The sequence below is a fragment of the Bos indicus x Bos taurus genome, chromosome 29 (genome assembly GCF_003369695.1).
Source record: "Bos indicus x Bos taurus breed Angus x Brahman F1 hybrid chromosome 29, Bos_hybrid_MaternalHap_v2.0, whole genome shotgun sequence".
In the NCBI taxonomy this organism is placed as follows: domain Eukaryota; kingdom Metazoa; phylum Chordata; class Mammalia; order Artiodactyla; family Bovidae; genus Bos; species Bos indicus x Bos taurus.
Window position 1 is genome coordinate 6,125,481 of NC_040104.1, and position 24,861 is coordinate 6,150,341.

A 24,861-nucleotide genomic window follows, 5' to 3' on the forward strand; every position below is an offset into this window, starting at 1 on the left:
CCACCTTTTTTTGGCCTTATTTCTCTTGCCAGGTGGTGCTGGTGGTAAAGAAGAACTCGCCGGCCAGTGCAGGAGACATAAGAGATGTAAGCTTGATTCCTGGGTCAGGAAGATCCTGTGGAGAAGAAAATGGCAACCCACTCCAGAATCCTTGTCTGGATAATCCCATGGACAGAGGAGCCTGGCAGGCTACAGTCCATGGGGTCGCAAAGAGTCAGACACGAGTGGAGTGACTTGTCCCTCTTGCCCTGAGGGACTTGTGCCCTCTTGCCTTGATCTTGCTGAGACAGCTTAGCAACACTCCTGAGTGGCCTTCCTTGAGACTCCTGACGGCCATTCTCCCGGCCAGGGGGGCTCAGGGCCCCTTCTCAGAGCCGCCCTGACAGCCTGAGGGCATTGGTCCTTGGGATGACCTCCCCACGGGGGAGCCTCCTGCTCCTCTGGCGTCCAAGCAGCAGGGGAAGGCGTGCTTTCAGCAACCCTCACGGAGGCCTGAGTGCCTGATTTCCGGAGACAAAGGTGATTTGGGGCGAGCGGGGCTCCCTGGCAGCCCCCTCCTTCCTGCCCCAGCTTTATTTTGGTTCTAGAATCATTCCAGTCGACATACTTGGTCCCCACCACGCCCATCCAGGTGCAGAGTCAGCATTTCATGCAGTTAGGGGAGGGTCGGAGGGGGTCCAGAAGGGGGGGTACATGACACGGCCTGCAAGGCAGAGCCACTGGGTTGAATAGTGGAGGGTCTCCCAGGCTGCAGGGGCTGGCCAGCTGCGTGTCCCCAGGCCCTGGGCTGGCCTGGGGCACGCAGACCTCCACCCAGTGGACGGCCTGGCCTCAGGGCTGGGCCACAGCCGTGTCAGGTGGGGAGAGACACTGTCTGGCCTCCAGTCCTGTGACCACCCCGGGGCCCCCCAGCCTCACTGGGGGCCCCTCAACCTACTTGGGTGAGCCTGGGTCTCCAGAGGCAGCCAGCCAGAGAACCCACCTCTCACCCGAGGGTGGGCCCGGGGGCATGTTTCCTCCCCCTCCATCCCTGTGGCCTGGGGGCCCCTCCTCACCCCTCAGGGCAAGAGGCGCACCCCCGCCTGCTTCTCTGGGGCTGCCTTGGTGACGCCTGGAAGGCTAGGCACACCTCCCCTCCAGCTAGGGTAGGGTAGGGTAGGAGCTAAAGACTCCTGTGAGCCTGTAACAGCCCCACCCTGGCATCCAGGCTGGAGCCCCCTGGGGTGCCATCCACACAGCAGAGCACCCCCTCCCCACAGGGCTGAAGCTGGGCTCCCCTGAAGCCACAGCCTGCCGGCCTCTTCTCTTGCCCCAGAGCTCCATCCTGGCCTTAAATGTTTCTCCTGATGGCTCTCCCCGTCAACCCCTTGCCTGAGAATCTCAGGGTCTGCTTCTGGAGCTCAGCCTCGGACATCTGGTGTTCTGATGGTTTGAACTGGGCTCCAGAGCCACCTCCTTCCTTCCCTGGGCTTCAAACCTGTCCCCACACTCCATCCTGACCCCCCTCAACGTCCTCCCCGACCACCGCTCCTGCCACCCCTTCTCTAAGGTCCCGCCCCGGGGACTCCACCTCGTCCTCCCAGGAACCTGTGCCCACAGAGGCCTCGCCCAGGCCCCCAACAGTCTGTATTCTGTCCACCCCATTGCCCCCCAGCCCCCCTCAGCTGAGGCGTCTCTTTTCCCCACAGGGCCTGGCCTGGAGGGACGCCAACCAACATGGTGGAGCCAGTGCCTGATTTGTGTGGGGCTAGACACAGATCTTGGGTTGCAAAGAGTCGGACACGACTGAGCGACTGATCTGATCTGATCTGAAACACAGATCTGGGTTGAAAAGAGTGGAGGGTGTCCCAGGCTGCAGGGGCTGGCCAGCTGCGTGTCCCCTGGCCCTGGGCTGGCCTGGGCTGGGGCTGGGCCTCTTTGGACTACTGGGCCTTAAGAGGGTTATGGTTATAGGGATTAGATTTCACAGAGAATGAGGCTGGAGGCGCTGTCCCAGGTGGCCTGCGGGCCACCGCTTGGCCTGGTCCCTTGGTCCCTCCTTCTGCCCAGAGAGAGGCCCTTGTGTCCATGGCAGCAGGTGGAGGACTGCGTTTGTGGCGCGGTCACAATCCTACCCAGCTAGGCCAAGGCTGGGCTGTGGCCCCGGACTCAGCTCTCTCCCTGGCCCTCCTAGTGCAGCTCCCATGTTGCCCCCCACTCCCCCCGGTCCCTCTGAGCCCTCCACAGGTCCTGGTGGCAGGGCCGCCATCTGCACCGAGCAGATCACCGGGGCAGGGGGATCTCGTTCACGTCACCCCAGCCTGTGCCTCGCACAGCATCTGGCCCCCAAGACTCACAGGGTCCCTGTGCACGGCTTCCCAGCAGGGGTGGGGTGTGGGGAGCTCTGAGAGGCCAAGGCCCCCGCAGGCCGAGGGACAGACCTGCTGGGGATCTGAAAATGGGAGCACAGGAGGCCGATGCCTGGCTGTGCTCCCAGGGTCCCTGCCCAGCCACAGCCGGTCCTCAGTGGGAGACAGCCCTGGGTCCCCTGACATCCAGCCAGGCCTGTTCCTCCACCGCAGCCTGCACAGAGGGATCATGATGGCTCACGGGGACTCCACCGGGGACCCCAGTGTTCATAGTTCCAGCCAGATGACAGAGAAGGGTGTCAGAGCTCGGCTCGTGCCGGTCTCCAGTGCCTGCCCTGGCCCTGCCTGGCTGTTAGTTTCGCCGGACGGGGTGCCACATGGACACGGGCCTGCGCAGCGTGGCCAGCATCTGGTTCCAGTGGGTGGTGCCCATGCCACTGGCTGACGGCCCGATGATGACATGGCCCACGTTGTCCCCACGGCCGTCACTGCCACTCTCAGCCACCGTCACACGGAGAGACAGGTCCTGGGGAGGAAGTGACATGGGTGCTGGGGACCAGAGGCGATGCCAGAGGTCCCCCATGGCCCCCAGACCCCAGCCAGGTGCCAGGCACGGCTCCCCTGAATCTTCACCTCTGACCTGTCTGACCCCACAGCCCCGCCCCAATGCCTGCTTGGTGGGTGACCTTGGGTAATAACTTGGGCTCTTTCTACCTCAGTTTCCCCATCTCTAAAACGGTGGTAATCATAGTTCCTATCCGTTCCAGGAACAAAACGAGTTAAAAGTGTACAGTCAGAGCGTTATGGATGTCTGATGTTGTGCCTGAGATAATATGTTGGACTCATAATTTAGGAAGGGAGGAAAGAAGTTGCTTGAGATCAAAGTAGTGAAGCTGAGACTGGAACCCAGCCAGACTTTTCTCCTTCCTCTCCCCCAGCCCTCAGCACCCCCTCACCCCGCTTTGTCCCAAGAGTCAGCCCGCTCCAAGAGGCTGTGAAGCAGGAGAAGTGTCAGGATGACCTCTCAGGGGAAGCAGGGGGCAGAGGGGTGGCCTGCCCCAGGAGAGTGGAGGGGAGGACCAGCCAGGGACGCTGAGATGTCTGCCTGGATTTGAAACACCCAGAGTGAGGCAGAGTTCTGGGTTTTCAAATTCAGACAGTGTCCCAGGAAGGGAGACCAGGGGATTTCTGTATAGCCCCAGGGCCAAGGGGCAGGTTTGGGCTTAAGGCACAAAAAAAGACGGATGGAAGGAAAGAGTAAGAGAAGGTGATGAGCTCCCCGTCCTCTGCGGCAGGCAAGCCAGCTTACCAGCATGGCCCAGGCCACATCCTCTGCAGTCCTCCCACCCTTGGTCTGGGATATCTGTGCTGGGAAGGGGGTCTCCCTGGAGAATATTGCCTTCTGAAGGCCAAGGGCCTCTGGGGAGGTCAGCCAGGCCTCGGTAGTCTCCCCTCAGGAGACTGGGGGCCTGACCTCCGGGCCTTGGCCCAGCCCTGGCTCATCCCTAGGGCTCCCTGGGAACCGTCTTCCCCCAGATCTCAGCTTAGCTATCCCCACCTGCCAAGCCGAGCCTGACTGCCAAGGTCTGGGTGTTCCTCGTGGGCTGGCACTGTCTGGGGACTTCCCTGCTTATCCGCTGTGAGCTCCCAGGAAGCTGTGCCCGTATCCCCGGCACCCACCAGAGGGCAGGTACCTAGCGGGTGCTCAGTACATGCTGCTCGACTAGAAAGGGGATGACTTAGGGCCAACCATCACCGCCTGCAAGAGGCCTGAGGATCGAGGCTGGAGGGAGTGGAGGGCCCCTCCCATGTGCTATCCCCCCTCACCTGGAGCACAATGGCTGGCACAGAGAAGATCATGGCTTCATTGAACACTGGGTTAGGGTCGTCCCTCTTCACAGCTGTCTTCTTTTTGCTCATCTTCCTCCCATCCTGCAGCAGGTACACCTTGACAAAGGGATCTGTGGGTAGGGAGGGGGTGGGGTGAGGGCCAGTGGCACACTCACTTGGCATAGACCTGCCCAGTCACGGCAATGCACTGGTTCCAAACTCCCCAAGCATTCACCATTTTTTTTTAAACAAAGCTCTTTGGCTGTGCCAGATCTTAGTTGCAGCAGGCACGATCTTCAATTTTCTTTGTGGCCTGTGAACTCTGAGTTGCGACATGTAGGACCTAGTTCCCTGACCAGGGATCGAACCTAGACCGCCTGGATTGGGAATTCAGAATAGTAGCTGCTGGACCACCAGGGGAGTCCCCCCAAACCTTCACCATCACCATTCTCTCCTGAAGTTCTGCCATCAGTCCTTGATTTCTTTCCTATTTTACAGATGAGAAAACTGAGGCTCACACGCACGTCAAGAGAGGAGCTGAGCTTTGGACTCTGGCAGCCTGCATCCCAGCCCATGTGCACGCTCCCCTCGCATGATGCTGGGGGAGCTCCGCAGAGCCATCATTTTTCACTCTATAAATGGCCCAAACGCAAACGTCAGCTCTGAGTCACCCGGCGCCCAATCAGTGGAGCCTGACTCAAGGACGTGCGGCTCTGGAATAACGAGTCGCTATCTGCTCGTCACTTACCACCCACTGGGTGTCCTTGCTACACCTGCCGGGACCAAGGGTCCCCCAGGCTCCCAGTCAGGCTCCTGCAGCCCCCAGTCTTCAGGTGCCCGGGGCAGACCTGAGACGTCAGGCCCCGCCTGATACCCACACCAACTCAGTGGCCCTGGTCCCCGTTTGGGATCTGGGATGCAGTCCAGCCTCTGGGATTGCCCACTGTGGTTCCACAACCAGTGCCCCAGCCTCCTGCTCTCAGAGTCACATCCCTCCCCTAGGAGCTCCCTGTCCCTGTCCATGGGTCCCATGTTTCCTCAGCTAGATTAATCTTCCCACCATGCAGAGCTCCTGAGCCCAGCCTAGGCCAGGGATGGTGAGCCTGGCGCTGGGCCCTACACCTGCTGATGCCCCCAGGTGCCCAGGGCTTAGCAGCTAGGGTGCAGCTCCCACCTGCCACACAGAGGAGAAGCCAGGCAGCCAGCGGGGCCTTACCTGCCGTGGTCTTGTCGTTGGCCCAGATGAGATTCTTGGCTTTCACCACAACCACGGTAAGGCGCTCGGCTGTTGGGAGGTAGCTGAGGGACAACAGGATCTCGCCCACAGCGTCAGCAGCCTGAGGACGAGTGTGTGGCTCAGAGGGCTTCCGCCCTTCCTTCTCCATTGAGAAGTTGCTGCTCTTGGGGCTCTTTACCCCAGGGCACCAAGCTGGTGGGATTGAGAGAGGGACCCCTCCCCTACTGCATGGCACCCTCCCCACCTCCCACAGGGTGTGGTCCGGCCTTGGAAGGAGGACCAGAGGTTGCCTGTCAAATGTAGCAACAAACGCATTCCCTCATTCCAGACCGAAGAAATCATTCTGTGGTGGTAGCGCTTAGAGGGTCCCAGTGGACTAGAATGAGCAGATCCTTTGCTTCAATATTGGCTCAGATGGTAAAGAATCTGCCTGCAAGGCAGGAGGCCTGGGTTCGATCCGTGGGTCAGGAAGACCCCCTGGAGAAGGGAGTGGCAACCCACACCAGTATTCTTGTCTGGAGAATTTCATGGACAGAGGAGCCTGGCGGGCTACAGTCGATGGGGTCGCAAAAACTGAGCGACAAACACTATCACATTCACTTGCTTGAATAACAGTGATGCTCACCAAGCACTGCTACACTTAGGAAGTTGAACTTCAGCTTGGCCTGCGTCTGAAATAACTCACTGGAGGGCCAGAGAGCTACTTCCCAAACAGAACCTCTACACGAGTAGAGCTTCTTAAGGTTTGGTGGTAGGAGCAGCAGAAGAGCTGTAAGCAGTGGTCAGGGAGCCATTCATGTGCACGCAGTAACCTGAGTTTCTTTGAATGTTGCTCTCTTTCTCTAATCTCCTAAAAGTGAAAGTCTCTCAGTCGTGTCCAACTCTTTCCGATCCCACGGACTATATAGTCCATGGAATTCTCTCGGCCAGAATACTGGAGTGGGTAGCCTTTCCCTTCTGCAGGGGATCTTCCCAACCCAGGGATCGAATCCAGGTCTCCCGCACTGCAGGCAAATTCTTTACCAGCTGAGCCACAAGGGAAGCCCAAGAATACTGGAGTGGGTAACCTATCCCTTCTCCAGCGGATCTTCCTGACCTAGGAATTGAACTGGGGTCTCCTGTGTTGCAGGCAGATTCTTTACCAACTGACCTAATCTCCTAAAGATGCTGGCCACTCAGGCTGTTTTGAGGACAGTGGATTCCCTCATCTAAAGTATACACCCGTGACGCCATCCTGGCACATGCAGGTGGGCAGACCAACCTTGTTCTGGTCCTGCAGGTAGAGCCAGCCGCTGAAGGGCTGTAGCGGGAGGTCGAGGACAGACAGCTTCAGCTCCACCACCCCCGTGCTCACATTCCTCTCATCTTCATCGATGCCAAACACCGAAAACCGCAGGCTCTTCTCCTCCAGGGCTGCGGGGTCCAACGGGATGGAGAACTTCTCATCGAAGAAGATGGAGTAGGCATTCCTCTGGATCTGCAGAGAGGAAGGGTGGTGGAAGGAGGTCTGATGCTGGGGAAGAGGCGGCAGAAGATGCCAGAGGGGCCATGGTAGGGAGAGAGCACTGGATGGGGGAGTCCGGAGACCTGGGCTACCATCAGGCTCTGTTGACCCCACACCTCATTGTCGATCCTTTCTTTGGTGGCTCAGCCCTGATGATATAAAAGCCCCCTGTCTTCCTCTCAGAGGTGGGCATCTCGTGGGCTGGCATTCAAAGCTTGACAAGCTGACCCCAACTAATTCCCCTCCTCAGTGCCCATGGCTCCACAGAACCCTTGCCAAGTGCCAGCTGAGATGGCCATCTTTTTGGCACATGTTCAAGTCCAGCCCTGGGGCCAGGCATACAGTGAGGAGGGATAACTGTGAAGCTGAGAGCCTTAGATGTCCAGCCCCCATGGGGCCTGGCCCAGGACGGTCTGAATGTCATGGGGCAGATGGATGGATGGAATGATGAGGCCAGGCTGGGAAGACTCTGTTTCTAAGCCTAGTCCTGCCTGGTGGGCGCCACTGGCCTCCTCCCAGGAAGCCGTGGGAAGTCCCCCGGGCAGGTGCATGAGCAGGCCCTGCTCCCCACTCCGTGGGGGGCTGCCTTAGTCACTGCCTGGCGATATTTTAAGAGAGGAGCTGTCATCCCTGGTACCTCGCCTGAAGCCAGGGAGCTGCTCCTCTATTCACTGGGATTGGCTGGGCTGGGGTGCTAAGGCGCCTGCATTTCTGGGAATAAACCTGTCGGCACCTCCAAGTGTCCTAAGCCACACTCTCCGGTCACGCTCTGGGCTGAGGATAGGCTCTTACACCGCCCTGGGAGCTACATCCCTGACCCGGTCACCTGCTCAAGCATCAAGGGCTCCTCCCCAGTCAGACAAAGCCCACCTCCTGATCCTGACCCTGGCATTCAGGCTCTCCATGATCTTCAGCCCTAAATTCCTTCCTCTGGCCAAACCAGCCTCTTGATTGTCCCCTGCCCATAGGAGTGCAGGCTCCCTGATCACCCATGTACTCTATGGGAATGTAGATGGAGAACTCTGGGGTCGAGTTCTGGATCTCCAGCTCACTTGCTGGGGTTCTCGTGGGCAAAGGACTTCCATGAGCCTCAGTTTCCTCATCTGTAAGATGCCCTCAATCCATCCCCCATCCCTGGGGCTAATGAGAGGGATGCAGATGGGCCGGGTGCTGTGGACTAGGTTCTCAGTGCACATCAGGCTGTGGCGGCAGCTGTCAACCTGTCCCCTCAAGGGATGGACCCAGAACCACCCAGGGTCCTCCAGGCAGCTGAGGCCACAGGCAGCATGGCTCTGGGCTCAAGAGAAACACTTCACGGTCCTGACAGACAATCCATGGAGAGCTGACCAAGGACTGGGCTCATATATATATATATATATATATATATATATATATATATATATGAGAAGGAAATGACAACCCACCCCAGTATTCTTGCTTGGAAAATCCCATGGACAGAGGAGCCTGGCAGGCTACCATCCATAGGGTCGCAAAGAGTCAGACACAACTGAAGTGACTTAGCATGCAGCATATATATATATATTTATAATATAGATATCTATATATTTATATATATGTATATAGGATTTCCCTGGTAGCTCAGCTGACAAAGAATCCGCCTGCAATGCAGGAGACCTAGGCTTGATCTCTGGGTTCGGAAGGTCCCCTGGAGGAGGGCATGGCAACCCACTCCAGTATTCTTGCCTGGAGTATCCCCTGGACAGAAGAGCCTGGCAGGCTATAGTCCATGGGGTCGAAAAGAGTCGGACATGACTAAGCACTGTATATATTTGGCTGTGCTGGGTCTTAGTTGCAGCGTGTGGGATCTAGTTCCCTGCTGTCAAACCCAGGCCCCTGCTTTGGGAGCACAATCGTAGCTGCTGGACCACCAGGGAAGTCCCAGGACTTTGCAGATATTAATGCATTCCTTCCTCAAACATGATGATGCCCATCTGACAGATGGGGAAACTGAGTCACAGAGTGTTGAAGTGACTCACTCCAAGTCACACTTCAAGGAAGCAGAGAAGCAGGATTTGAACCTAGGCAGTCAGGCTCCAGGGCGCTGCTCCTAACCATCCCCTGGACTGCCTCTTTGAAGCCGGCCTCCCCTTCTCAGCCCTACGTTGGTTCTAGACCCTGCTGGAGTGAGGGGGCAGGGTGGGACAGGAGGGGAACGACAGTCTTCACCGCTGAGCACGGGAAGCAGGACTGGACACTGGGCCCTGGACCTCAGACTCCTGCTGTGGTCAGAGGCCGTGCTGGGCTGACCTTGTCCGCTGGTGCCGGGCAGTATGGCGGCTCGTGTAGACCTCGCTCTCTCTTGGCAAGGCAGGGTGCCATCTGGAGCAGAAGCCTGGAGCAGGTTGCTAGGCCCCTCTTCGTGCCCTTTCCAGCTTACTCTGCACCCTCCCCCCCACTGCTTTCAGCCCCAGGAGCTGACCTCCCAGGGCTACATTGGCAGGCTCCCTTGGGGTTGGCCAGGAGGGGTCACTGGAGGGAAAACAGAAGCTGGAGGGAGGTCAGGGTGCTTATTCCCCCAGTCCTTCTCGGCAGGATGGCTACGAGTTGACCACGCCCCTTAACCAAAGGACATAGTCCTTATCCAGATGGCCCTCGGCACACAGTGGTCTCTGGGTAACTTCCCCTGCCCCCATCCCCTCGGACCAGGGTACCACGCCATCCGGGGTCGCCCTACATACCACCACAGCTTTATAACAGTCCTGTTACCAAACCCTCCCCAAATGAGCCAGCATGAACCTGTCATCCCTTCCCTGCCAGGACCTGAAGCTGACACAATTGACAAATGGACAATTACACTGGATTCCTGTGGTAGGTTTGCTGGAGGCCCCAGACTCTCCGGTCTGTCCTCCCTATAGCCAGCACCTTCCACTCTGGGATCAGCGTCCAAACTTTCTAGCGCCCTCCTCAGATCCTGCCTGGACCAGCAGCCCTGCCAGCCTGGGCCCGACTCCTGCGAGCCCGGGGGCACACCCCGCCCCCCCCCTTTGCCCCGCCCCCAAGCCTCCACTCACCCGGGAAATGCCTACGATCTGCTCGTCCGGCAGCAGGCTGACTCGCATGAAACAAGACTCGAAGCTGGCTTCCTCCCGCTCCAGGAGGTCCTTGCCTTGCAGCACAGCCACGTGGAGGGTGTGGGAGGCGGCGTCGTAGTCCATGCTCACCTCCACCTGGCCCAGCGTGAAGTCCTGCCCGAAGTTGTTGCTCACGGAGGAGACGGAGTTCAGGGAGTCGGCCGACTGGGATTTCCGGAGGGTGCCGTAGGGGGCCAGGTCCAGCTCCCGGCCCATCAGCTCCAGGGGCCCCAGCTCGCTGATGCTTTCAAAGGTGTCCTCGATGCTGAGGCTGCCTTTGCGACTGGGGGGCCCCCTAGAGCTGGCGCGCTGCGCATTCCAGGCCGGCACTCTCTAGGGCGAGAACGGGCATGGGAGCATCGGAGGGCAATAGGCTTGGTCTTGAAGACATGTGGTTAGTCCCATTCACGCAAGACACCTCCTAGCTCTCCTTTTGCAAAAACGGGGCATGCCTTAGAAACATCCTTCTTTAATATTATTTCATGTTACTTAGTTTTCTCTCTCTATCCAAGATACAAGAGAGCCTTTTCTCAAAATGTTTATTTATTATATGAACTGAATTTCATTAATAAAGATGTTCACTGAGATGATGTGTATGAAAAGGAAAAATAATTAGCAATCTAAGTGTCCAGCAGAGGGGAATGGAGAAGAAAACTAGACACAGACACTCAACAGACAATGGAGCAGCCTCCAAGGAAGCTGAGAAAAAGTCCACCATAAGAGAAAGCTTTCATGCTGGATAACACTAACTCTAATAGACAAATTTTTCTTTTCTCTAAATTGATCTTGGGATTTGAGAAAACAAAAGCTTGTGTACAGTAAGTATCTCCCTTGGTGGTGATCCTTGTTACCGTATTTTTTAATGGCTCCATTAATTTGCTGTTAAGTGGATAGCCATAGTTTATGTTACTATTCCCCTACTGCTGGACATTTATCTTGTGTTTCACAGACGTAAACCAGGAAGCATTGAATAGCTTTCTTAAAATCTCAACTTAAAGGACACAGTCCCTTTGACAGCTTTTGACACGTTTCCAAAACGCTCTTTGAAAAAGTTGTGCCAATTTACAGTCCTCCCAACAGAGTAAGAGAACATTCCTTCCAAAACCTCAAATGAGTGAAGCATGAGGGGCCCTTGTCTGGTAACAGGTTCTGGCTGTGCTTTCTGGAACTCTCCATGATGTTAGCAAAATCCTCTGCCAAGTGTCAAGTGATGAAATGTTTAGCAATATGTAGAGAGCCCTAAAAATGTTTACACTCCCTGATACAGTAATTTCACATCTGGGCATCTTTTCAAAGTACATAATTCCACACGAAGACAAAGTTTTACATATAAACCACTTACTGTATTATTTATGGTGGCATTTAGTAAATCATGGCACATACATAAAAAAGAATCTTATGCAGTCATTAAAATGATGTTTTTGATCAACAATATGAGAAAGTGCTTCAACTTTAAGTGAGATGAAAAGAGTAGGGTGTTAAATTCTATGGAGAAATGACATCCATTGTATAAAAACTATGCATGGAAAAAAGATTGGGGCGGGGCCTAGATTTAAAATATTGGAAAATAATTCACAGTAGCTTGCCTCTGGGTTGCAGCTTTTGGGGAGGTTTTTCTTGTTTTTATTTTCCTGTATTTTTCACAGGATGGTGGGGAGGATTTGTTTGTTTGGGGTTTTTTTGCTTTGCTTTTAAAATTTGGCCACACCGCATCACTTGCGGGATCCCAGATTACCCAGTTTACGCAGGCACGCAGGCCGGGGGAGTGAAGGCACAAACTCCTAACCCCTGGCCCACAAGGGAATTCCCAGGGGTGTTTTAAATGGAAAGCATTCATTCATTCACCAAGTATTCATTGATTACCTAGCTGGGCTCTGTTGGAGATGTGGAGGAGGACAAAGGACCCTGTCACAGGAGGAAATTAACCAGCAGCGAGTTGGGGAGGGAGTGAGGTCAATCCTGAGAGTGGATGGTGGAGGTGGGGGCGGGGGCTGTGCACCCATGAGCACAGAAGCCTCACCTTCTGCCTGGCCTCCGCGTAGGTCTCGCCATACTTCTGCTGAAGGTATCTGTAGTCATAGTTTGGGAACGGGGAGGGGCTGGGGAAGCTCCCCGACGTCCAGAGCTTCCACAGGCTCACGGCTGCAATTCCCAGCAGAGCCAGTGCCCCAGCGGCGTAGACACCCACCTCCCAGTCAGGGGGGCTCTTGATGACTGAAGGCAAGAGCAGAGTAGTCTCTCATTAATGGGCCTTGGGGCCTCTCAATCATTGTACATCCCCACCCAGGGAGTCCCCAGTTCAGCACTGACTTGCTTATTCATTGAATAAATATATATATATATATATTTAGTTTTTATTGAATTTGTTATGACGTTACTTCTGTTTTATGGTTTGGTTTTTTGGCTTTGAGGCATGTGGGATCTTTGCTCCCCAGCCAGGGATTGAACCTGAACCCCTGCAGGTGAAGTCTTAACGACCAGGAAAGTCCCTGAATAAATATTTATTTATTCAGGTTTCGTGCTGGCTGCTGGGGGTCCGGTGTTGAACGAGATATACACTCTCTAATTTCTACTTTTGGCCACTTTCCACAAAAACACATTTCTAGCAGGAGCGACACTTGGTTAGAGCAGGTGAAGAGCTGCGAACAATAGTTAAATATTCCTTAGGCTTTACACGGATAGGGTTGTTCTTGCCTCTCTGAGTTCTCTCAGCCTTCAGAGGACTGCTGCTTCTGGATAATCAAAGCAGACTTTTGGGATCTGGGGGGAAGCGGAAGGGGGCTTGGGGGAGAAAAAGAAATGATCCCCCTTTATGCCTCAACCTTCATCAAGAAGAACCCAATGTCCATCAGTCGATGAATGGAAAAATAAAATGTAGTACCTTCTTACAGTGGAATATTATTCATCAATATACAGGAATGAAGTACTGATACATGCTACAACATGGATGAACCTTGAAAACATGCTGAGTGAAGGGAGCTAGTCCCAAAAGACCTATGTTGTATGATTCTATTCCTATGAAATGTCCAAAATAGGGAAATCTCTACAGACAGAGAGTAAATTAGTGTCAGGGGCTGGTGGGGGACGGTGGGGGGTGTGGAGTATGGGGATTCTTTTCGGGGTGATGAATATATTCTAAAAATTGATTGTGCTCATGCTTGCACAATAGACTACAGCCCACTGAACTGTACCTTTTAAGTGAGTGAGTGTACGGCATGTGAGTTTCATCTCCATAAAACTATTACTGGAAAACAAACAACATACAAACACTCCAGCCAGAGTGAGAGGTGGCTGTAGGCTGTGCAGGGCTTGGGGACAAATCTAGATGCTCAGATGCTTTTTGTGCACTGGTGAGTCAATAACTTTCCTTATCTGAGCCTCACTGTCCCCAGATGGTAATTAACCACCCCCTCAGCTGTGCTGGGCAGGTCCTCACCTAGCACAGTGCTTGGCCCATGGCAGAACCATAAATGTTAAGTCACTCTACTGGGAAACCTGGCTCTTCAATCCCCCAGAGAAGTCAATGAGATAGTAAGGTTCATTTTGCAAAAGACTGAACTGTTGGCAAACACAATCCTCTAAAGCATTCTCAGTGTTGCCTCTACACTGGATTCGACTGGGGACACCCAGGCACACAAGAACTTGCCCAAGGTCACAGAACCAGGAAGGGGTGATGCTGGGACTCCAGTTCTGGCAGCCAGACTCCAGAGCAAGCATGGGTAACCACTGCCCACCCGGCCTCTGCCTGCACAGGTCCCCAGCAGCAGGGTGCAGAGACGTGAGGAGGGTGTTTCAGGAGTGGAGGTTTCTCATCACACAGCCGTTGAGCACTTACTATGTGCGAGAACCCCTTAAGTGGGTCACAGTCCCCGGGGTGGGCAAATCCATACAGGACAGTGATGGGTGTCATGATGAGAACAGCCCAGGAGGGTTTTGCAAAGAGGGACGCCCAAGCTGGGACATGCAGGAGCAGCAAGGAGTGTGCAGCCAAGGGACTTCCCTGGTGCTCCAGTGGCTAAGCCTCTCCGCTCTCAATGCAGGGTGCCGGGGTTCGATCCCTGGTTGGGGAGGAGGCCCGTGTGCAAAGCTCAGAGAGTTCAGAGCACCGGGTTAACAGTGAAGGAAGGAGGCATTTGGGGCGGAATCATGCAGCGCTGGGAGGCCCCAGCCCACCCCCGCTGTGCTGAAACCAGCCAGCTCCACCAGAATTTACAACACTCACTCCAGAGAAGGGCAGGGCCCAGCCTTCAGCCCTGGCATTTATCCAGCTCTCAGCACCCTACAGGGTCCCGTCCTCCACTTTGGGGATCTTCCTGACCCAGGGATTGAACCCAGGTCTCCTGCACTGCGGTCTGATTCTTTACCATCTGAGCCACCTGGGAAGTCTCTAGAGGGGAACTGAGGCTAACAGAAGCTAAAGAACACATCTATTAATATTTCTGGGCTCAAGGCCACTGGGGTGAGAAATGGAGAGTCTGGTGTAGGTGCCTCGGCTCCCGGAGGCCACCTCGCCTCCCTGGCTCCTGTCTCCTCATCCAGAAAGAGGGCATGACACCAAAATCACCCACCATCTGGTGCATCCGGTGGTCCCCCTTGGGGGTGGGGGCATGGTTATTCTAAGGGAAAAATCTCAACAAGTTTCCTGTCTGCAGTGAGTCAGCGAGTCTGTATTTATAACAGCAGAAATCTGAAAACAGCCCCAAGGTCTGACCGAGGGGGCCAGTGGGGGCCGGTGGCGCTGTCTCAGGAGGGACTGTCACTGGGCTTTGAGAATGACAATTGAGGTCATCAAGACATCGCCGTGGCAATGCAGAGAACTGTCTCAGGCATTGTTAAGAGAAGAAAAAAAAAATCAATCCCCAACACGGTATAACCACATGATTTTGATGTAAAAATCACACAGCGTGTAGGCAAGGGCTGGGCAGACCAGAGAGAGGAGAGAAGAGGCAGAAGAAACGCAGATGGAGAGACATCGAGCAAGCCTGTGTGCTCCTGACTTCTGTTGTGAGAATGCAATTTGTGGGATAAATAAAACCACAACAAGGAGCTACAGAGGGCCCAGAGCGGGCCAGGCTCTCAGGGAGTCCAGTGAATGGGGGAAGGGAAGGGGCCGGACCTGGTGACTGGAGGGTGAGGGGTGTGTGTGTGTGTTGGGGCGGGTAGCGGGGGGCGGGTCTCCCACGCAGACGCACAGGCAGCCCAGCAGGCTCACTGGGGCCTGGGTGCTGGCAGGGGGCGGACACAGTCCACACAGGCAGTGGACATGGCAAGGGGGCTAAGCATCACCAGGCTCCCCTGAGAGTGAGGATCCCGGGGGCTGAGGGCCTGAAGCCAGCACCCTGGTTGGCACAAATGGGGGGCAGGACAGACAAATCCCCAGGAAGCTGACATGAAACTATGACAGTTAATGCTCATTTATTTATTCATTTTATTGCGTACCAGGACCGTATGGGAAGAATTCCCCTGGTGAAGTGAGGTCTGAGCTGAGACCAGGAATGAAGAGAAGCAGCCTTAGGAATAATTGTTCCCTCACTTTGCCAGGCTCTGTTCCAAATACTTTCTGTATATTAACCCACTGAGTCCTCAGAACAACCCTGAGAGGATGGTTCTATTATTATCCCTATTTTACAGACTGGGAAGCTGAGAGATAGACAACCTGGCTCCAGCTCTGTGCTCGTAATCTCATATGGGTCTTGAGCACTCAGCCAGGCAGAAGCAGCGAGCGCTCCAGGTGAAGGCACAGCATGTGGGGCGAGAGCCGTGTTTGCACAGTTGGGCACTTCACACATGTTAGCTCACAGAGGCTGGCAGCATCACCCCCAGTTTACAGATGAGTAAGTAGAGGCTCAGAGAGGTTTCATCACTCACCGAAGGCCACTCCAGGGCCTGGGCCAAGGCCTGTGAGCCTGCAGGTGGAAAGTGAAAATTCCTGGCTGGGAGTTGGGAGAGGTGGTCTGCCCTTCAGCTCTGCCCTGGGCTGGTTGGGGACTGAGCTAGGGGCTGAGCTAGGGAAGGAGGTGGAGGGATAGGGAGCTGTGGCCTGGGAGACCTGGGTCCATGTCCTGGGTCTGTTACTTGGTCACTGTCCCTTTCCTTAGCCTCCCTTCTCCCATCTGTAAACGGGCAGGGGAACAGAAGGAGAAAATATGGCGAGTGCATTTCCGCTGTGACACCATCCGCCATCAGCCTGAGTGCGTCTGGTGTCTTGAGGCTGTTCCCAAGGGAGCTGCCTTTGCTCGACAGCAGACTAGACTGGACGACCACTGAGTTCAGTATCCTATGCATCTAATATCAGCCTTCCTGGTTTTCCCTGCATTTGGCTCCAGAAACGGCCCTAGGGCAGTGGGTTCCACATGGCAGGCTCAACCTTAGGGAGCAGCAGGACAGGGGCCTCCTGGGGGATGCCCTCAAGTCCTTCCACAGGAAGGCAAGCTACTGGAACAGACAGAAGAGACCTCAGACTGGTCCCAATCCAGTGTGAAAGCGATAGTGTCAGTTGCTCTGTCGTGTCCGACTCTTTGCAACCCCATCGACTGTAGCCTGTTAGGCCCCTCCATCCATGGAATTCTCCAGGCAAGAATACTGGAGTGGGTGGCCCTTTCCCTTCTCCAGGGCATCTTCCCGACTCAGGGATTGAACCCAGGTCTCCCACATGGCGGGCAGATTCTTTACCATCTGAGCCCCCAGGGCTGTGTGACCTCGGGCAACTCTCTGACTATCCTTATTAGTAGAACGGGGCTGTTACTGGGGTCCCACTGACACCCCTACCCCTGGCCTGGCGGGAGGGTCCTGTGAGATGGCTCACTGGCCGCTGGGACTCACCGCTCAAGTGATACTCTGCCACGTCCACGGCCATGCCGCCTGCCGCCGGGGGTGAGACTGGAAGGGAGAAGAGAGTCAGTGGAGGGGGCTTCAGACGGTCACCACCCCCCCGCCACGCCACACATGCCCAGCGTCCAGTGCTCACACTCAGGTGGAGGGGGCCTGGGCAAATGTAGTGGGCTTTTATTTATTTTAAACTTTTATTTTGTATTGGGGTATAGCTGATGAGCAAACAATGTTGTAATAGATGCAGGTGAACAATGAGGGGACTCAGCCATACATGTATATGGATCCATTCTCCCCCAAACCTCTGTCCTATCCAGGCTGCCACATCACACTGAGCAGAGTTCCATGTGCTATACAGTAAGACCTTGTTTGTTATCCATTTAAAATACAGCAGTGTGTACATGCCCATCCCAAACTCCCTAACTATCCCTTCCCCTGATCCTTCCACCCCCTGGCAACAATAAGCTCCTTCTCAGCAATGGCAACCCATTCCAGTACTCTTGCCTGGAGAATCCCACGGATGGGGGAGCCTGGTGGGCTGCTGTCTCTGGGGTTGCACAGAGTCGGACACGACTGAAGTGACTTAGCAGCAGCAAAGTCTATGAGTCTGTTTCTCTTTTGTAAATAAGTTCATTTGTATCATTTAAAATAGCAGCTTTTTAAAATAGCATTTTATTTCTTTTTGGCCACTCCGTGTGGCTTTTCAGATCTTAGTTTCCAGACCATGGACGGAACCTGGGCCCTCCTCAGTGAAAATGTGGAGTCCTAACAAACCACTGGACTTCCAAGGATGTCTCTAACAAATAGCATAGAAAATGTACCTTAAAAAAAAAAAAAAGTAGTGTTTAAAGCACTTTTCAAGCACTCTGAAACCTCATTTCAGAGTTCTTGTTGTTCAGTCGCTAAGTTGTGTATGACTCTGCGATCCCATGGACTGCAGCACGCCAGGCTTCCCTGTCCCTCACTATCTCTTGGAGTTTGCCCAAGTTCATGTCCATTGAATCGGTGATGCTCTCCAACCATCTCATCTTCTGCCACCCTCTTCTCCATTTCAGGGCTGCCAGACGCAAAAAATGTAAGATGCCCAGGGACATGTCAATTTCTGATTGATTGTTGGTAAAAGTATGTCTAAATAGTGCATGGGACATGCTTATACTAAAAAAAAAAAAATTCCCTATTTATCTGAAACTCAAAAGCCACCAGCATCCCATATTTGTATTTGCTAAATCTGGCAACCCTATTTCATTTCCATCCTACCAACAACAGGCTGACCATCAGCGACTTGGTTACTCATTACAGCGGCCCCCTCAGGTGTTCCCCAGGACTGAGTTCAAATGCTTTTGTTTAAATGGAACCGGAAATACTACATTTCTGCAATATTCTGTTATCAGTCCTTTCTCTGCTTAGGACAGTTTCCTCCCCATCCTTTACTCTCAAGTTTTACGAACCACTGAAGGTTTGATTAAGTTATTCTAGAAAGGTCTAGAAGCTCATACAACCCATTACCTGAAGCCAGGCGACTGATCATGGTTTTATTACTGTGTTTGCTAACAAGTAAACTGGCTCGCAGACAGGTTCTAAATGGGGTGGGGGTTTGGTAAAGGAAGGCTGGGGTGATCTGTAAGGATCTCAACTCAAGGGACACGGAGGACAGGATAGTTTCCACCCTCTGCGTTCCTTTGGGGTTCTGAGAGGTGGTTACAAGCAGGTGAGTTGGGGTGCCTGCGGGTCGGGGGGTGCTGATGAGGTGGGTGGTCAGACCTTCAGAGTGTCTGTCTACCCAAGGGCAGCTGCTTTTCTGTTCCCACAGGAAAGCCAATCTAGCCTGGCTAGATCTTCTGAAAAGCCAGATAATGGTATTTGTTTAACGTGCAGTTTCTTGATTTTTAAATGTTGCAAACAATTCACAAAAAATCTAAACACCATTCAGTAGAAAGTAAAAGCTCCTGGGTGGTAACCTGTTTACAACTCCTCAAGGATGCTGTGGGCTCCCGTTGGGACTGGGGTCCAATCAGGGAGTGAGCATTTTCTAGAATCCTAGGGTTCTCCCCAATTTGTAGCTTTGAAGTCAAGAAGCGGGGTGCCTTGATCCAGACAGGGTATTCCAGCACATGTGGAAGTGCAATGGGTCCCAGGGCAGGAGGCCTAGAGAAGTCGGGGAGGATAGGGCTCTGGGGCGAAGCCTGCCCAGGTCCACAGACAGCTCCTTGGTCCCTCCCAGTTCCCTGACGATGTCCCTACTCCCATGGTGAGATGTAAGTTGTCATGGTGATGGGAGGGCCATAGTAACCAGGAAGGGCTTCACCCATGCCAGTTCAAGTGGAAGCTCATTCCTGGAACCTGGGCTGGAGATGGTGATAAGGACCTTGCCAAGTACTTCTTATACTCAAGCGGTAAGCACTTTGCATATACATTACCTCATTTAATCCTCTAACAACCCCTTGAGGTAAGTACTATTATTATCTCTGGTTTGCAGAAGAGAGCCCTGAGGTAGGGAAGTGAAGTCATTTGCCTAGGCAACACAGCTAGGAAACTGTTCAGTGCAGGCCATTCTGTTCCGCACTTGCTCCCTAACCCCTGTGCCTTGCTGCAGGAGGGCATATTCTTTCAAAAGGTGTCTGAGAACCTGCCGGCCAAACCCGGCACTGTGTACACGCCCGAGGTACACAAGAATTAGGTACACGCCCTAATTCCTGGCAGAAGGGGTTCTGGGTATGTTGAAACACACATGTTAATATGAACACTCATGTCCCGGCCTGCCTCTGTCTTGCTGGGAATCTGATCATATTATCGGCTTTAGTTCCCGCTTACCTGGCCCAAGCTGACTTCCTGCACTGGGACAGCCCATGCCAGCAGCATATTAGAGTGAGCTGAGGACATCTTAGTGGCAAGTTCCTATAGTTGGGGACAGAACCCTGTATCTGCCATATTGGGCGTCTGACTGTCAAGAAGAAGTCTTTCTGAGGCTCCCACATGGCCCACCCTTCCCCCTCCCCTCATCACAACACCCCGGGAGCTGTGCATTCACTGAAGGCACCAATGACTCTAGGCTCAGCCAGGCCAGAAGGTCACACAGAGAACCCCTGTGAAGGGGCGGAGGCCAAAGCACCTCTGCCTGAGAGGAGGGAGGAGAGGAAACAGAGAGGCTGAGGTTCTTGGGAGGAGGGCAGCCTGAGAAAGCTTTGAACCCCAGATTTTCCCCCTCACTAGCTCTGAGCCTCAGTTGTCCCATCTATAAAATGGGGTTTATGACTGCCTTATCAGGGTGTCAAGAGGGAGGAAGGAGAAGGAAGTGAGGTGGGGTCTGGCAAACCTTAGCTGCTGTGATTATTAGCCTGTAAATCGTCCAGTGAAAGTGAAAGTGTTAGTTGCTCAGTTGTGTCCAACTCTTTGCGACCTCGTGGACTGTAGCCCACCAGGCTCCTCTGTCCATGGCATTCTCCAGGTAAGAATACTGGACTGGGTAGCCTTTCCTTTCCTCAGGGGATTGAACCCGGGTCTCCTGCACTGCAGGCAGATTCTTTACCATCTGAGCCACCAGGGTCCAGAAGGCCCCCAAGCCCCCTACTTTGAGCAGTGGAATCGTGTGGGCAGCACTGCCAGCCTGCAGATGGGGTATGTTTGTCTCAAAGTGAGTTGGCAGCATTCAAACACTGGGGAGAGTTCCCATTGAAAAATGGGTTTGTTTACAAGAAAATAGATTTTCAGCTTCTCTTTAAAAGTTAGATTTAGGAATAATGGGTCTCAGCCTCCCCCACCCCAGAGCCAGAGCCGGAGCTGAGTAGGCTGTGCCCTTCAGATGGGGCATCTGCTCTTTGGACCTGGCATCTTCTACCCTCGCATTCACTTCCAGAACCTGCTGGCCCCTGGAAGCATCTCAGTTCATGAGCGTGGTAAGCAGGCTTTTGGATGAGTTAGGGAAGGTTCAGAAAGGTTAAGTGACTTGCCCAAAGCTGCACAGCCAAGAGGGATGGAGCTGTGCCTGCCATGTCGTCCAGCACCTTGTCTATTAGTAGCCACAGCCCTGTATGGACTTCAAAGATGCCCTCCCCATGGCCTTGCTCAAGACCCCTAGGGAGCAGAGCCTGTCCTCATTCCCACTCCACAGAGGATGAAAGTGAGGCTCAGAGAAGGTCAGTGACTCTGCCCAAGGTCACCAACCAGTAAGCAGAGAGCTGAGACCGAGCCAAAGCTGGCTCTGCAGCCAGCACCCTTCTTAATGGCTTTACTTACCACTCCCAAGACCCTCTGACCCCATCCCACCCACTACGACAACTTCAGCAGATTCCTGCTGGCAGCCTGGAGGTTTGTCAGGCAGAGGGGCTGCGGCTCCAGCTTGGAACAAGATGCTGACACGGCACACCCGAGGCCAGGGCAGCCCGTGACTAGAGCTGCCCTGAGTTCTGACACGCAGGAAATGGGGCACAGCGGGGGTGGGTCAGAGCCATTCCAAACCCTCATCTGAACCTTGTCCTGACACCCTTCGTCACTCCATCCATTCATTCTGGCCCCAACTCTCCAAAACCTAAATTGCAGGGAGCTTGCTCACTGAAAACCCCTCTAGGTTCAAATGCAGTCTTAATCATACCTACCCAGCAACACCTACCTTTTGCTGTAAGAATCAGACATAGTCCATGCTAACTGCCTCCCATGGTGCCTGGCTCGTCGTATGCAAGTGATATAAACCTGACCACTGAATGGGTAAACGGATCTCCCTTTGACAGATGAGGAAGCCAGGCTGGAGTCACTCAGCCTACGAGTAGCAACACTGGGACTGACTCCAAGGTGCGATGGATCTGGGCCTGGGCTCCTGGCCACCATGCCACCTCCTGAGCAGGCCTTTCGGGGGTGGAGATGGGTGGGAAGACCTACCACGAGACTTACTGGAATCTGACCACGAGTTGAGGACCCCTCCTGGGCTTATCAAGACGTGGCTTTCCAGGAATTTGGTGACTCTGGCAGGGGAGGGGCTCCCCCTCACCCCATGTCCTTGCTCAGTGCCCTGAGCTAGCAAGCTTTTGGCTCCCTTCACCCGGAAGCCAGCAGGCAATGGGAAGGATCAGGGGGTGGGGACAGGGGAGCCCTCAATCTCTAAGACTGGGAGCCTCTTTAGGACCTCCAGGTTTGAGATTCTTTTCAGGGGCTCCCTCCCACTTTCTGGAATAACCATATCCTGCCACCGTCCCCTCCCTAAAGCCCACAAAACCACAGTACAAACAGGAGAGGGTGGTGGGAGCTGGCATTTCCTGGGCACATTTGTGTGCTGAGTTCTGTACCAAGGGCTCACCAGGTGTTATTTCAGCACACCCTCCCTGCTGCCCTCTGAGAGGGCTGCTCCTCTGCCCAAGGCACTGGTAAGAGCACTGAAGGGCAGGATGCTACTTGCCCGTCGTCACGAGCGCTGACGAGAAGCAGGGTCCAAGCTGGAACCCCAGGCTGGGAGACCCCACTCTCCCCAAGTTGCTTGGGGAAGGCTTCAGATTTCAGGATGGGGAGGCCGGGGACTTGGGTCTTGACCCTTCTCCAGACTGGCTGTGTTTCTTTTGGTGAGTCTCATGCCCTCTCTGAGCCTCAGTTTCCCTACTTCTAGTTAAGAGGCATAGCTGCTGCTGCTGCGGCTGTCCAACCTGTTACCCACTCCCTAGCTTCGGGAAGAGGTGCACATTCCAGGGTACAGACTTGCCAGGTGCTTTGTGGGGAGGGTAGACTCATTGGCTGAGGCGGGGGAGGGGGGCACCCAGTCCCTCTGCAGCCCATGGAAGAGGGGTCACTAGGATGGCTGGCTAAGGGATCCTTCACCCACAGGCCTGGCTCCAGGTACCCCTGTTTGGCCCCAGCTCGCCCCCACCTTCAGCCCAAATCTACAGCCCCAGGACCTCGAGACTGGCAGGCTTCCTCTCCCAAAATGCAATGGCATCAAAGGTTGGCAGAGAGACCCTGGACAGCTCCTCACCCAGGCTGGTGATAGCAGACAGAGGCCGAGGATCCTCTTGGTTCCCCGGGGGCCTCCTGGCAATGGGGTGCGACATGGGGCATTTCCTGAAAACCCAGCACCTATGCTGCGGGGACCCCCAGGATATTTGGGGACCGAAGTGTTGCGGGGGGTGACCCTGGAGCTGGGAAGGAGGTGCGAGGCGGGGCCGGGGCAGCGGGGGCAGGCAAGGCGCTGGGAGCGTGAGAGGTGTGCGTGCAGCGCGGGCGCCGGGGAGGCGTGTAAATGGCCGAGAGAGCCGCGTGTGTGCACACGCGGGGCGGGCGTGCGGGGCGCGAGGCGATGCGCAGTGCGCGGAGTGGCCGGGCCGGGGAAGGGCGCCCGGCGTGCGCTGTGCCGGCCGTGTGTGTGTGCAAGCGCGGCGCGGGTGTGCGATCCGCGCAAGTGTGCAGATGACCGGGGCGCGCGGAGCCCGGGGGGTCCCCGGCGCTGCGAGGGGGCACTGCGTTCATCCGCGCTCGGGGCGCGTACTCACCCGGGCTCCGCGGAGGGGCCGCCGCTCCGGTTCGGGTTCAGGCTCGGGCTCCGGGCTCCCGGCTCCCGCCGGCCTCCCGCAGCGCGCACGCACCGGCGCCAAGCCCGGCGGTCGCCGGCGGAGCCACCCCTGCAGTGTCGCCCCGCGCCCGCCTGGGAGGAGCGCGGCGCGGGCCGGGGGCTCGGCCGGGCCGGGGCGGCAGTCGGGAACTGCGCCGCAGTCCGGGCACGCTCCCAGGAGCCCGTCGCGCGCTCCCTGGCGCTCGCCCGCCCGCTCTCTCTTTAATTTAAAGTGACAACCCCGAGCGCTCTCTCCGCTCCCGGGAGCTGCGCGGCGCTTCCGGGGTCTGAGCCGAAGATCCCCAAGCGCTCCCCGGATCCCAGGGGTCGTGCGAGGCCGAGACCAGCCCCGCGCTCCCAGGCCCAGGATGAGTCGGAGTGGGGGCTGGGGATGTGCTGACCGTGAGCTCCGGGAGCACTGGGCTCCGAGTCCACAGGCCCCGGTTCTAGCCCGAGCGGCCGCACCCCCAGTTATCCTGTTCCCTTTCTAGGGCCTCAGTTTCTTTTTCTGTAAATAGGACTTGATACTGTGCGCCTCCTAAGTACCGGTCAGAAAACAGGAAGCTGCAGGTGGCCCCTTCTCTGAATGGTAAAACGTCATCTCACTCCTCACAATGACCTAATGGGGTCGTGGTCATTCCTCTCTCTCTCTCTCTTTTTCCCCTTTTTTAGCAGAAAGAAACAGCCTCAGAGAGGTGAGATGACCTTCCCAAGGTCACAGAGCCAAGAGTCAGCTAAGACTTGAACCTAGGTGGATGTGACTTCAAAGTCCATACTCTTAGGACATACCACTTAGGGGTCTGTGCTTTCTTTCCAAAGGAATGAATGAATCATTCAGGAGATATTTAGGACGCCCCCGCTGGATGCTAGGCACAGTGCCAGGTGTGGGCGATCTTCCATCTTCCGGGAACAGGGGGACAGGTCCCTCTCTGCCGGCGCAGTCTGGCAGGGAGGCGCACACGCATTAGAAAGGGCTGGGATGTGCGCTGGAAGGTGCCACGTGCTGTGGGTGCAGTAACCCTGAGAGCAGGCTGGGTGCGTCACTGGTGGGGCTTCTCAGGGGATCTGTAGGATCTGGGGTGGGATGGGGTGGGGAGGGGGCAAGGTTCTCAGGTGGCAAGCCAGAGTGCTAAGGCAGGAGTGGTTTCTGGATCATCTACCCTCTGGGACTTAGAGACTGAGAGCACACTGTGGGGTCCAGGAGCTGGGTCTGTGCTGGTTTTGGGGCAGGGAGGGGACACCCTTGATCTAGAAGGCAGGAGGACCCCGGGAAGCCAGGGAGGCAGTTTCACTCTCACTCACAGGGGGCACCCCCTTTTCAGTTCATTTTATGGATTCTGAAGAAAAAGGAGACAAAGGGCATTCATTATGCTCCTTGGAAGGAGGAAGGGCCATGGGCTCTCACTGACATTTCTCATTTAACTTAATCTTCATAGCCAGCCACCTGCAGTTCGGGATGACTGACCCATTTTCCACATGAGGACACTGAGCCACTA

General features: G+C 55.1%; 1 protein-coding gene across 1 annotated transcript; it reads right to left on the reverse strand.

The window, feature by feature from the left end:
- Positions 1–504: 504 nt before the first annotated feature.
- SYT12 (synaptotagmin 12) lies at positions 505–23,853 on the reverse strand. The gene is made up of 8 exons (XM_027532354.1): positions 23,307–23,853; positions 16,834–16,890; positions 12,032–12,225; positions 9,952–10,344; positions 6,677–6,892; positions 5,395–5,515; positions 4,176–4,309; positions 505–2,874 (listed from the first exon to the last, which is right to left on the reverse strand). Exons 2-8 carry the CDS (start codon positions 16,865–16,867, stop codon positions 2,701–2,703), a joined length of 1,266 nt encoding a protein of 421 aa, XP_027388155.1. The 5' UTR covers positions 16,868–16,890; positions 23,307–23,853; the 3' UTR covers positions 505–2,700.
- Positions 23,854–24,861: the final 1,008 nt, after the last annotated feature.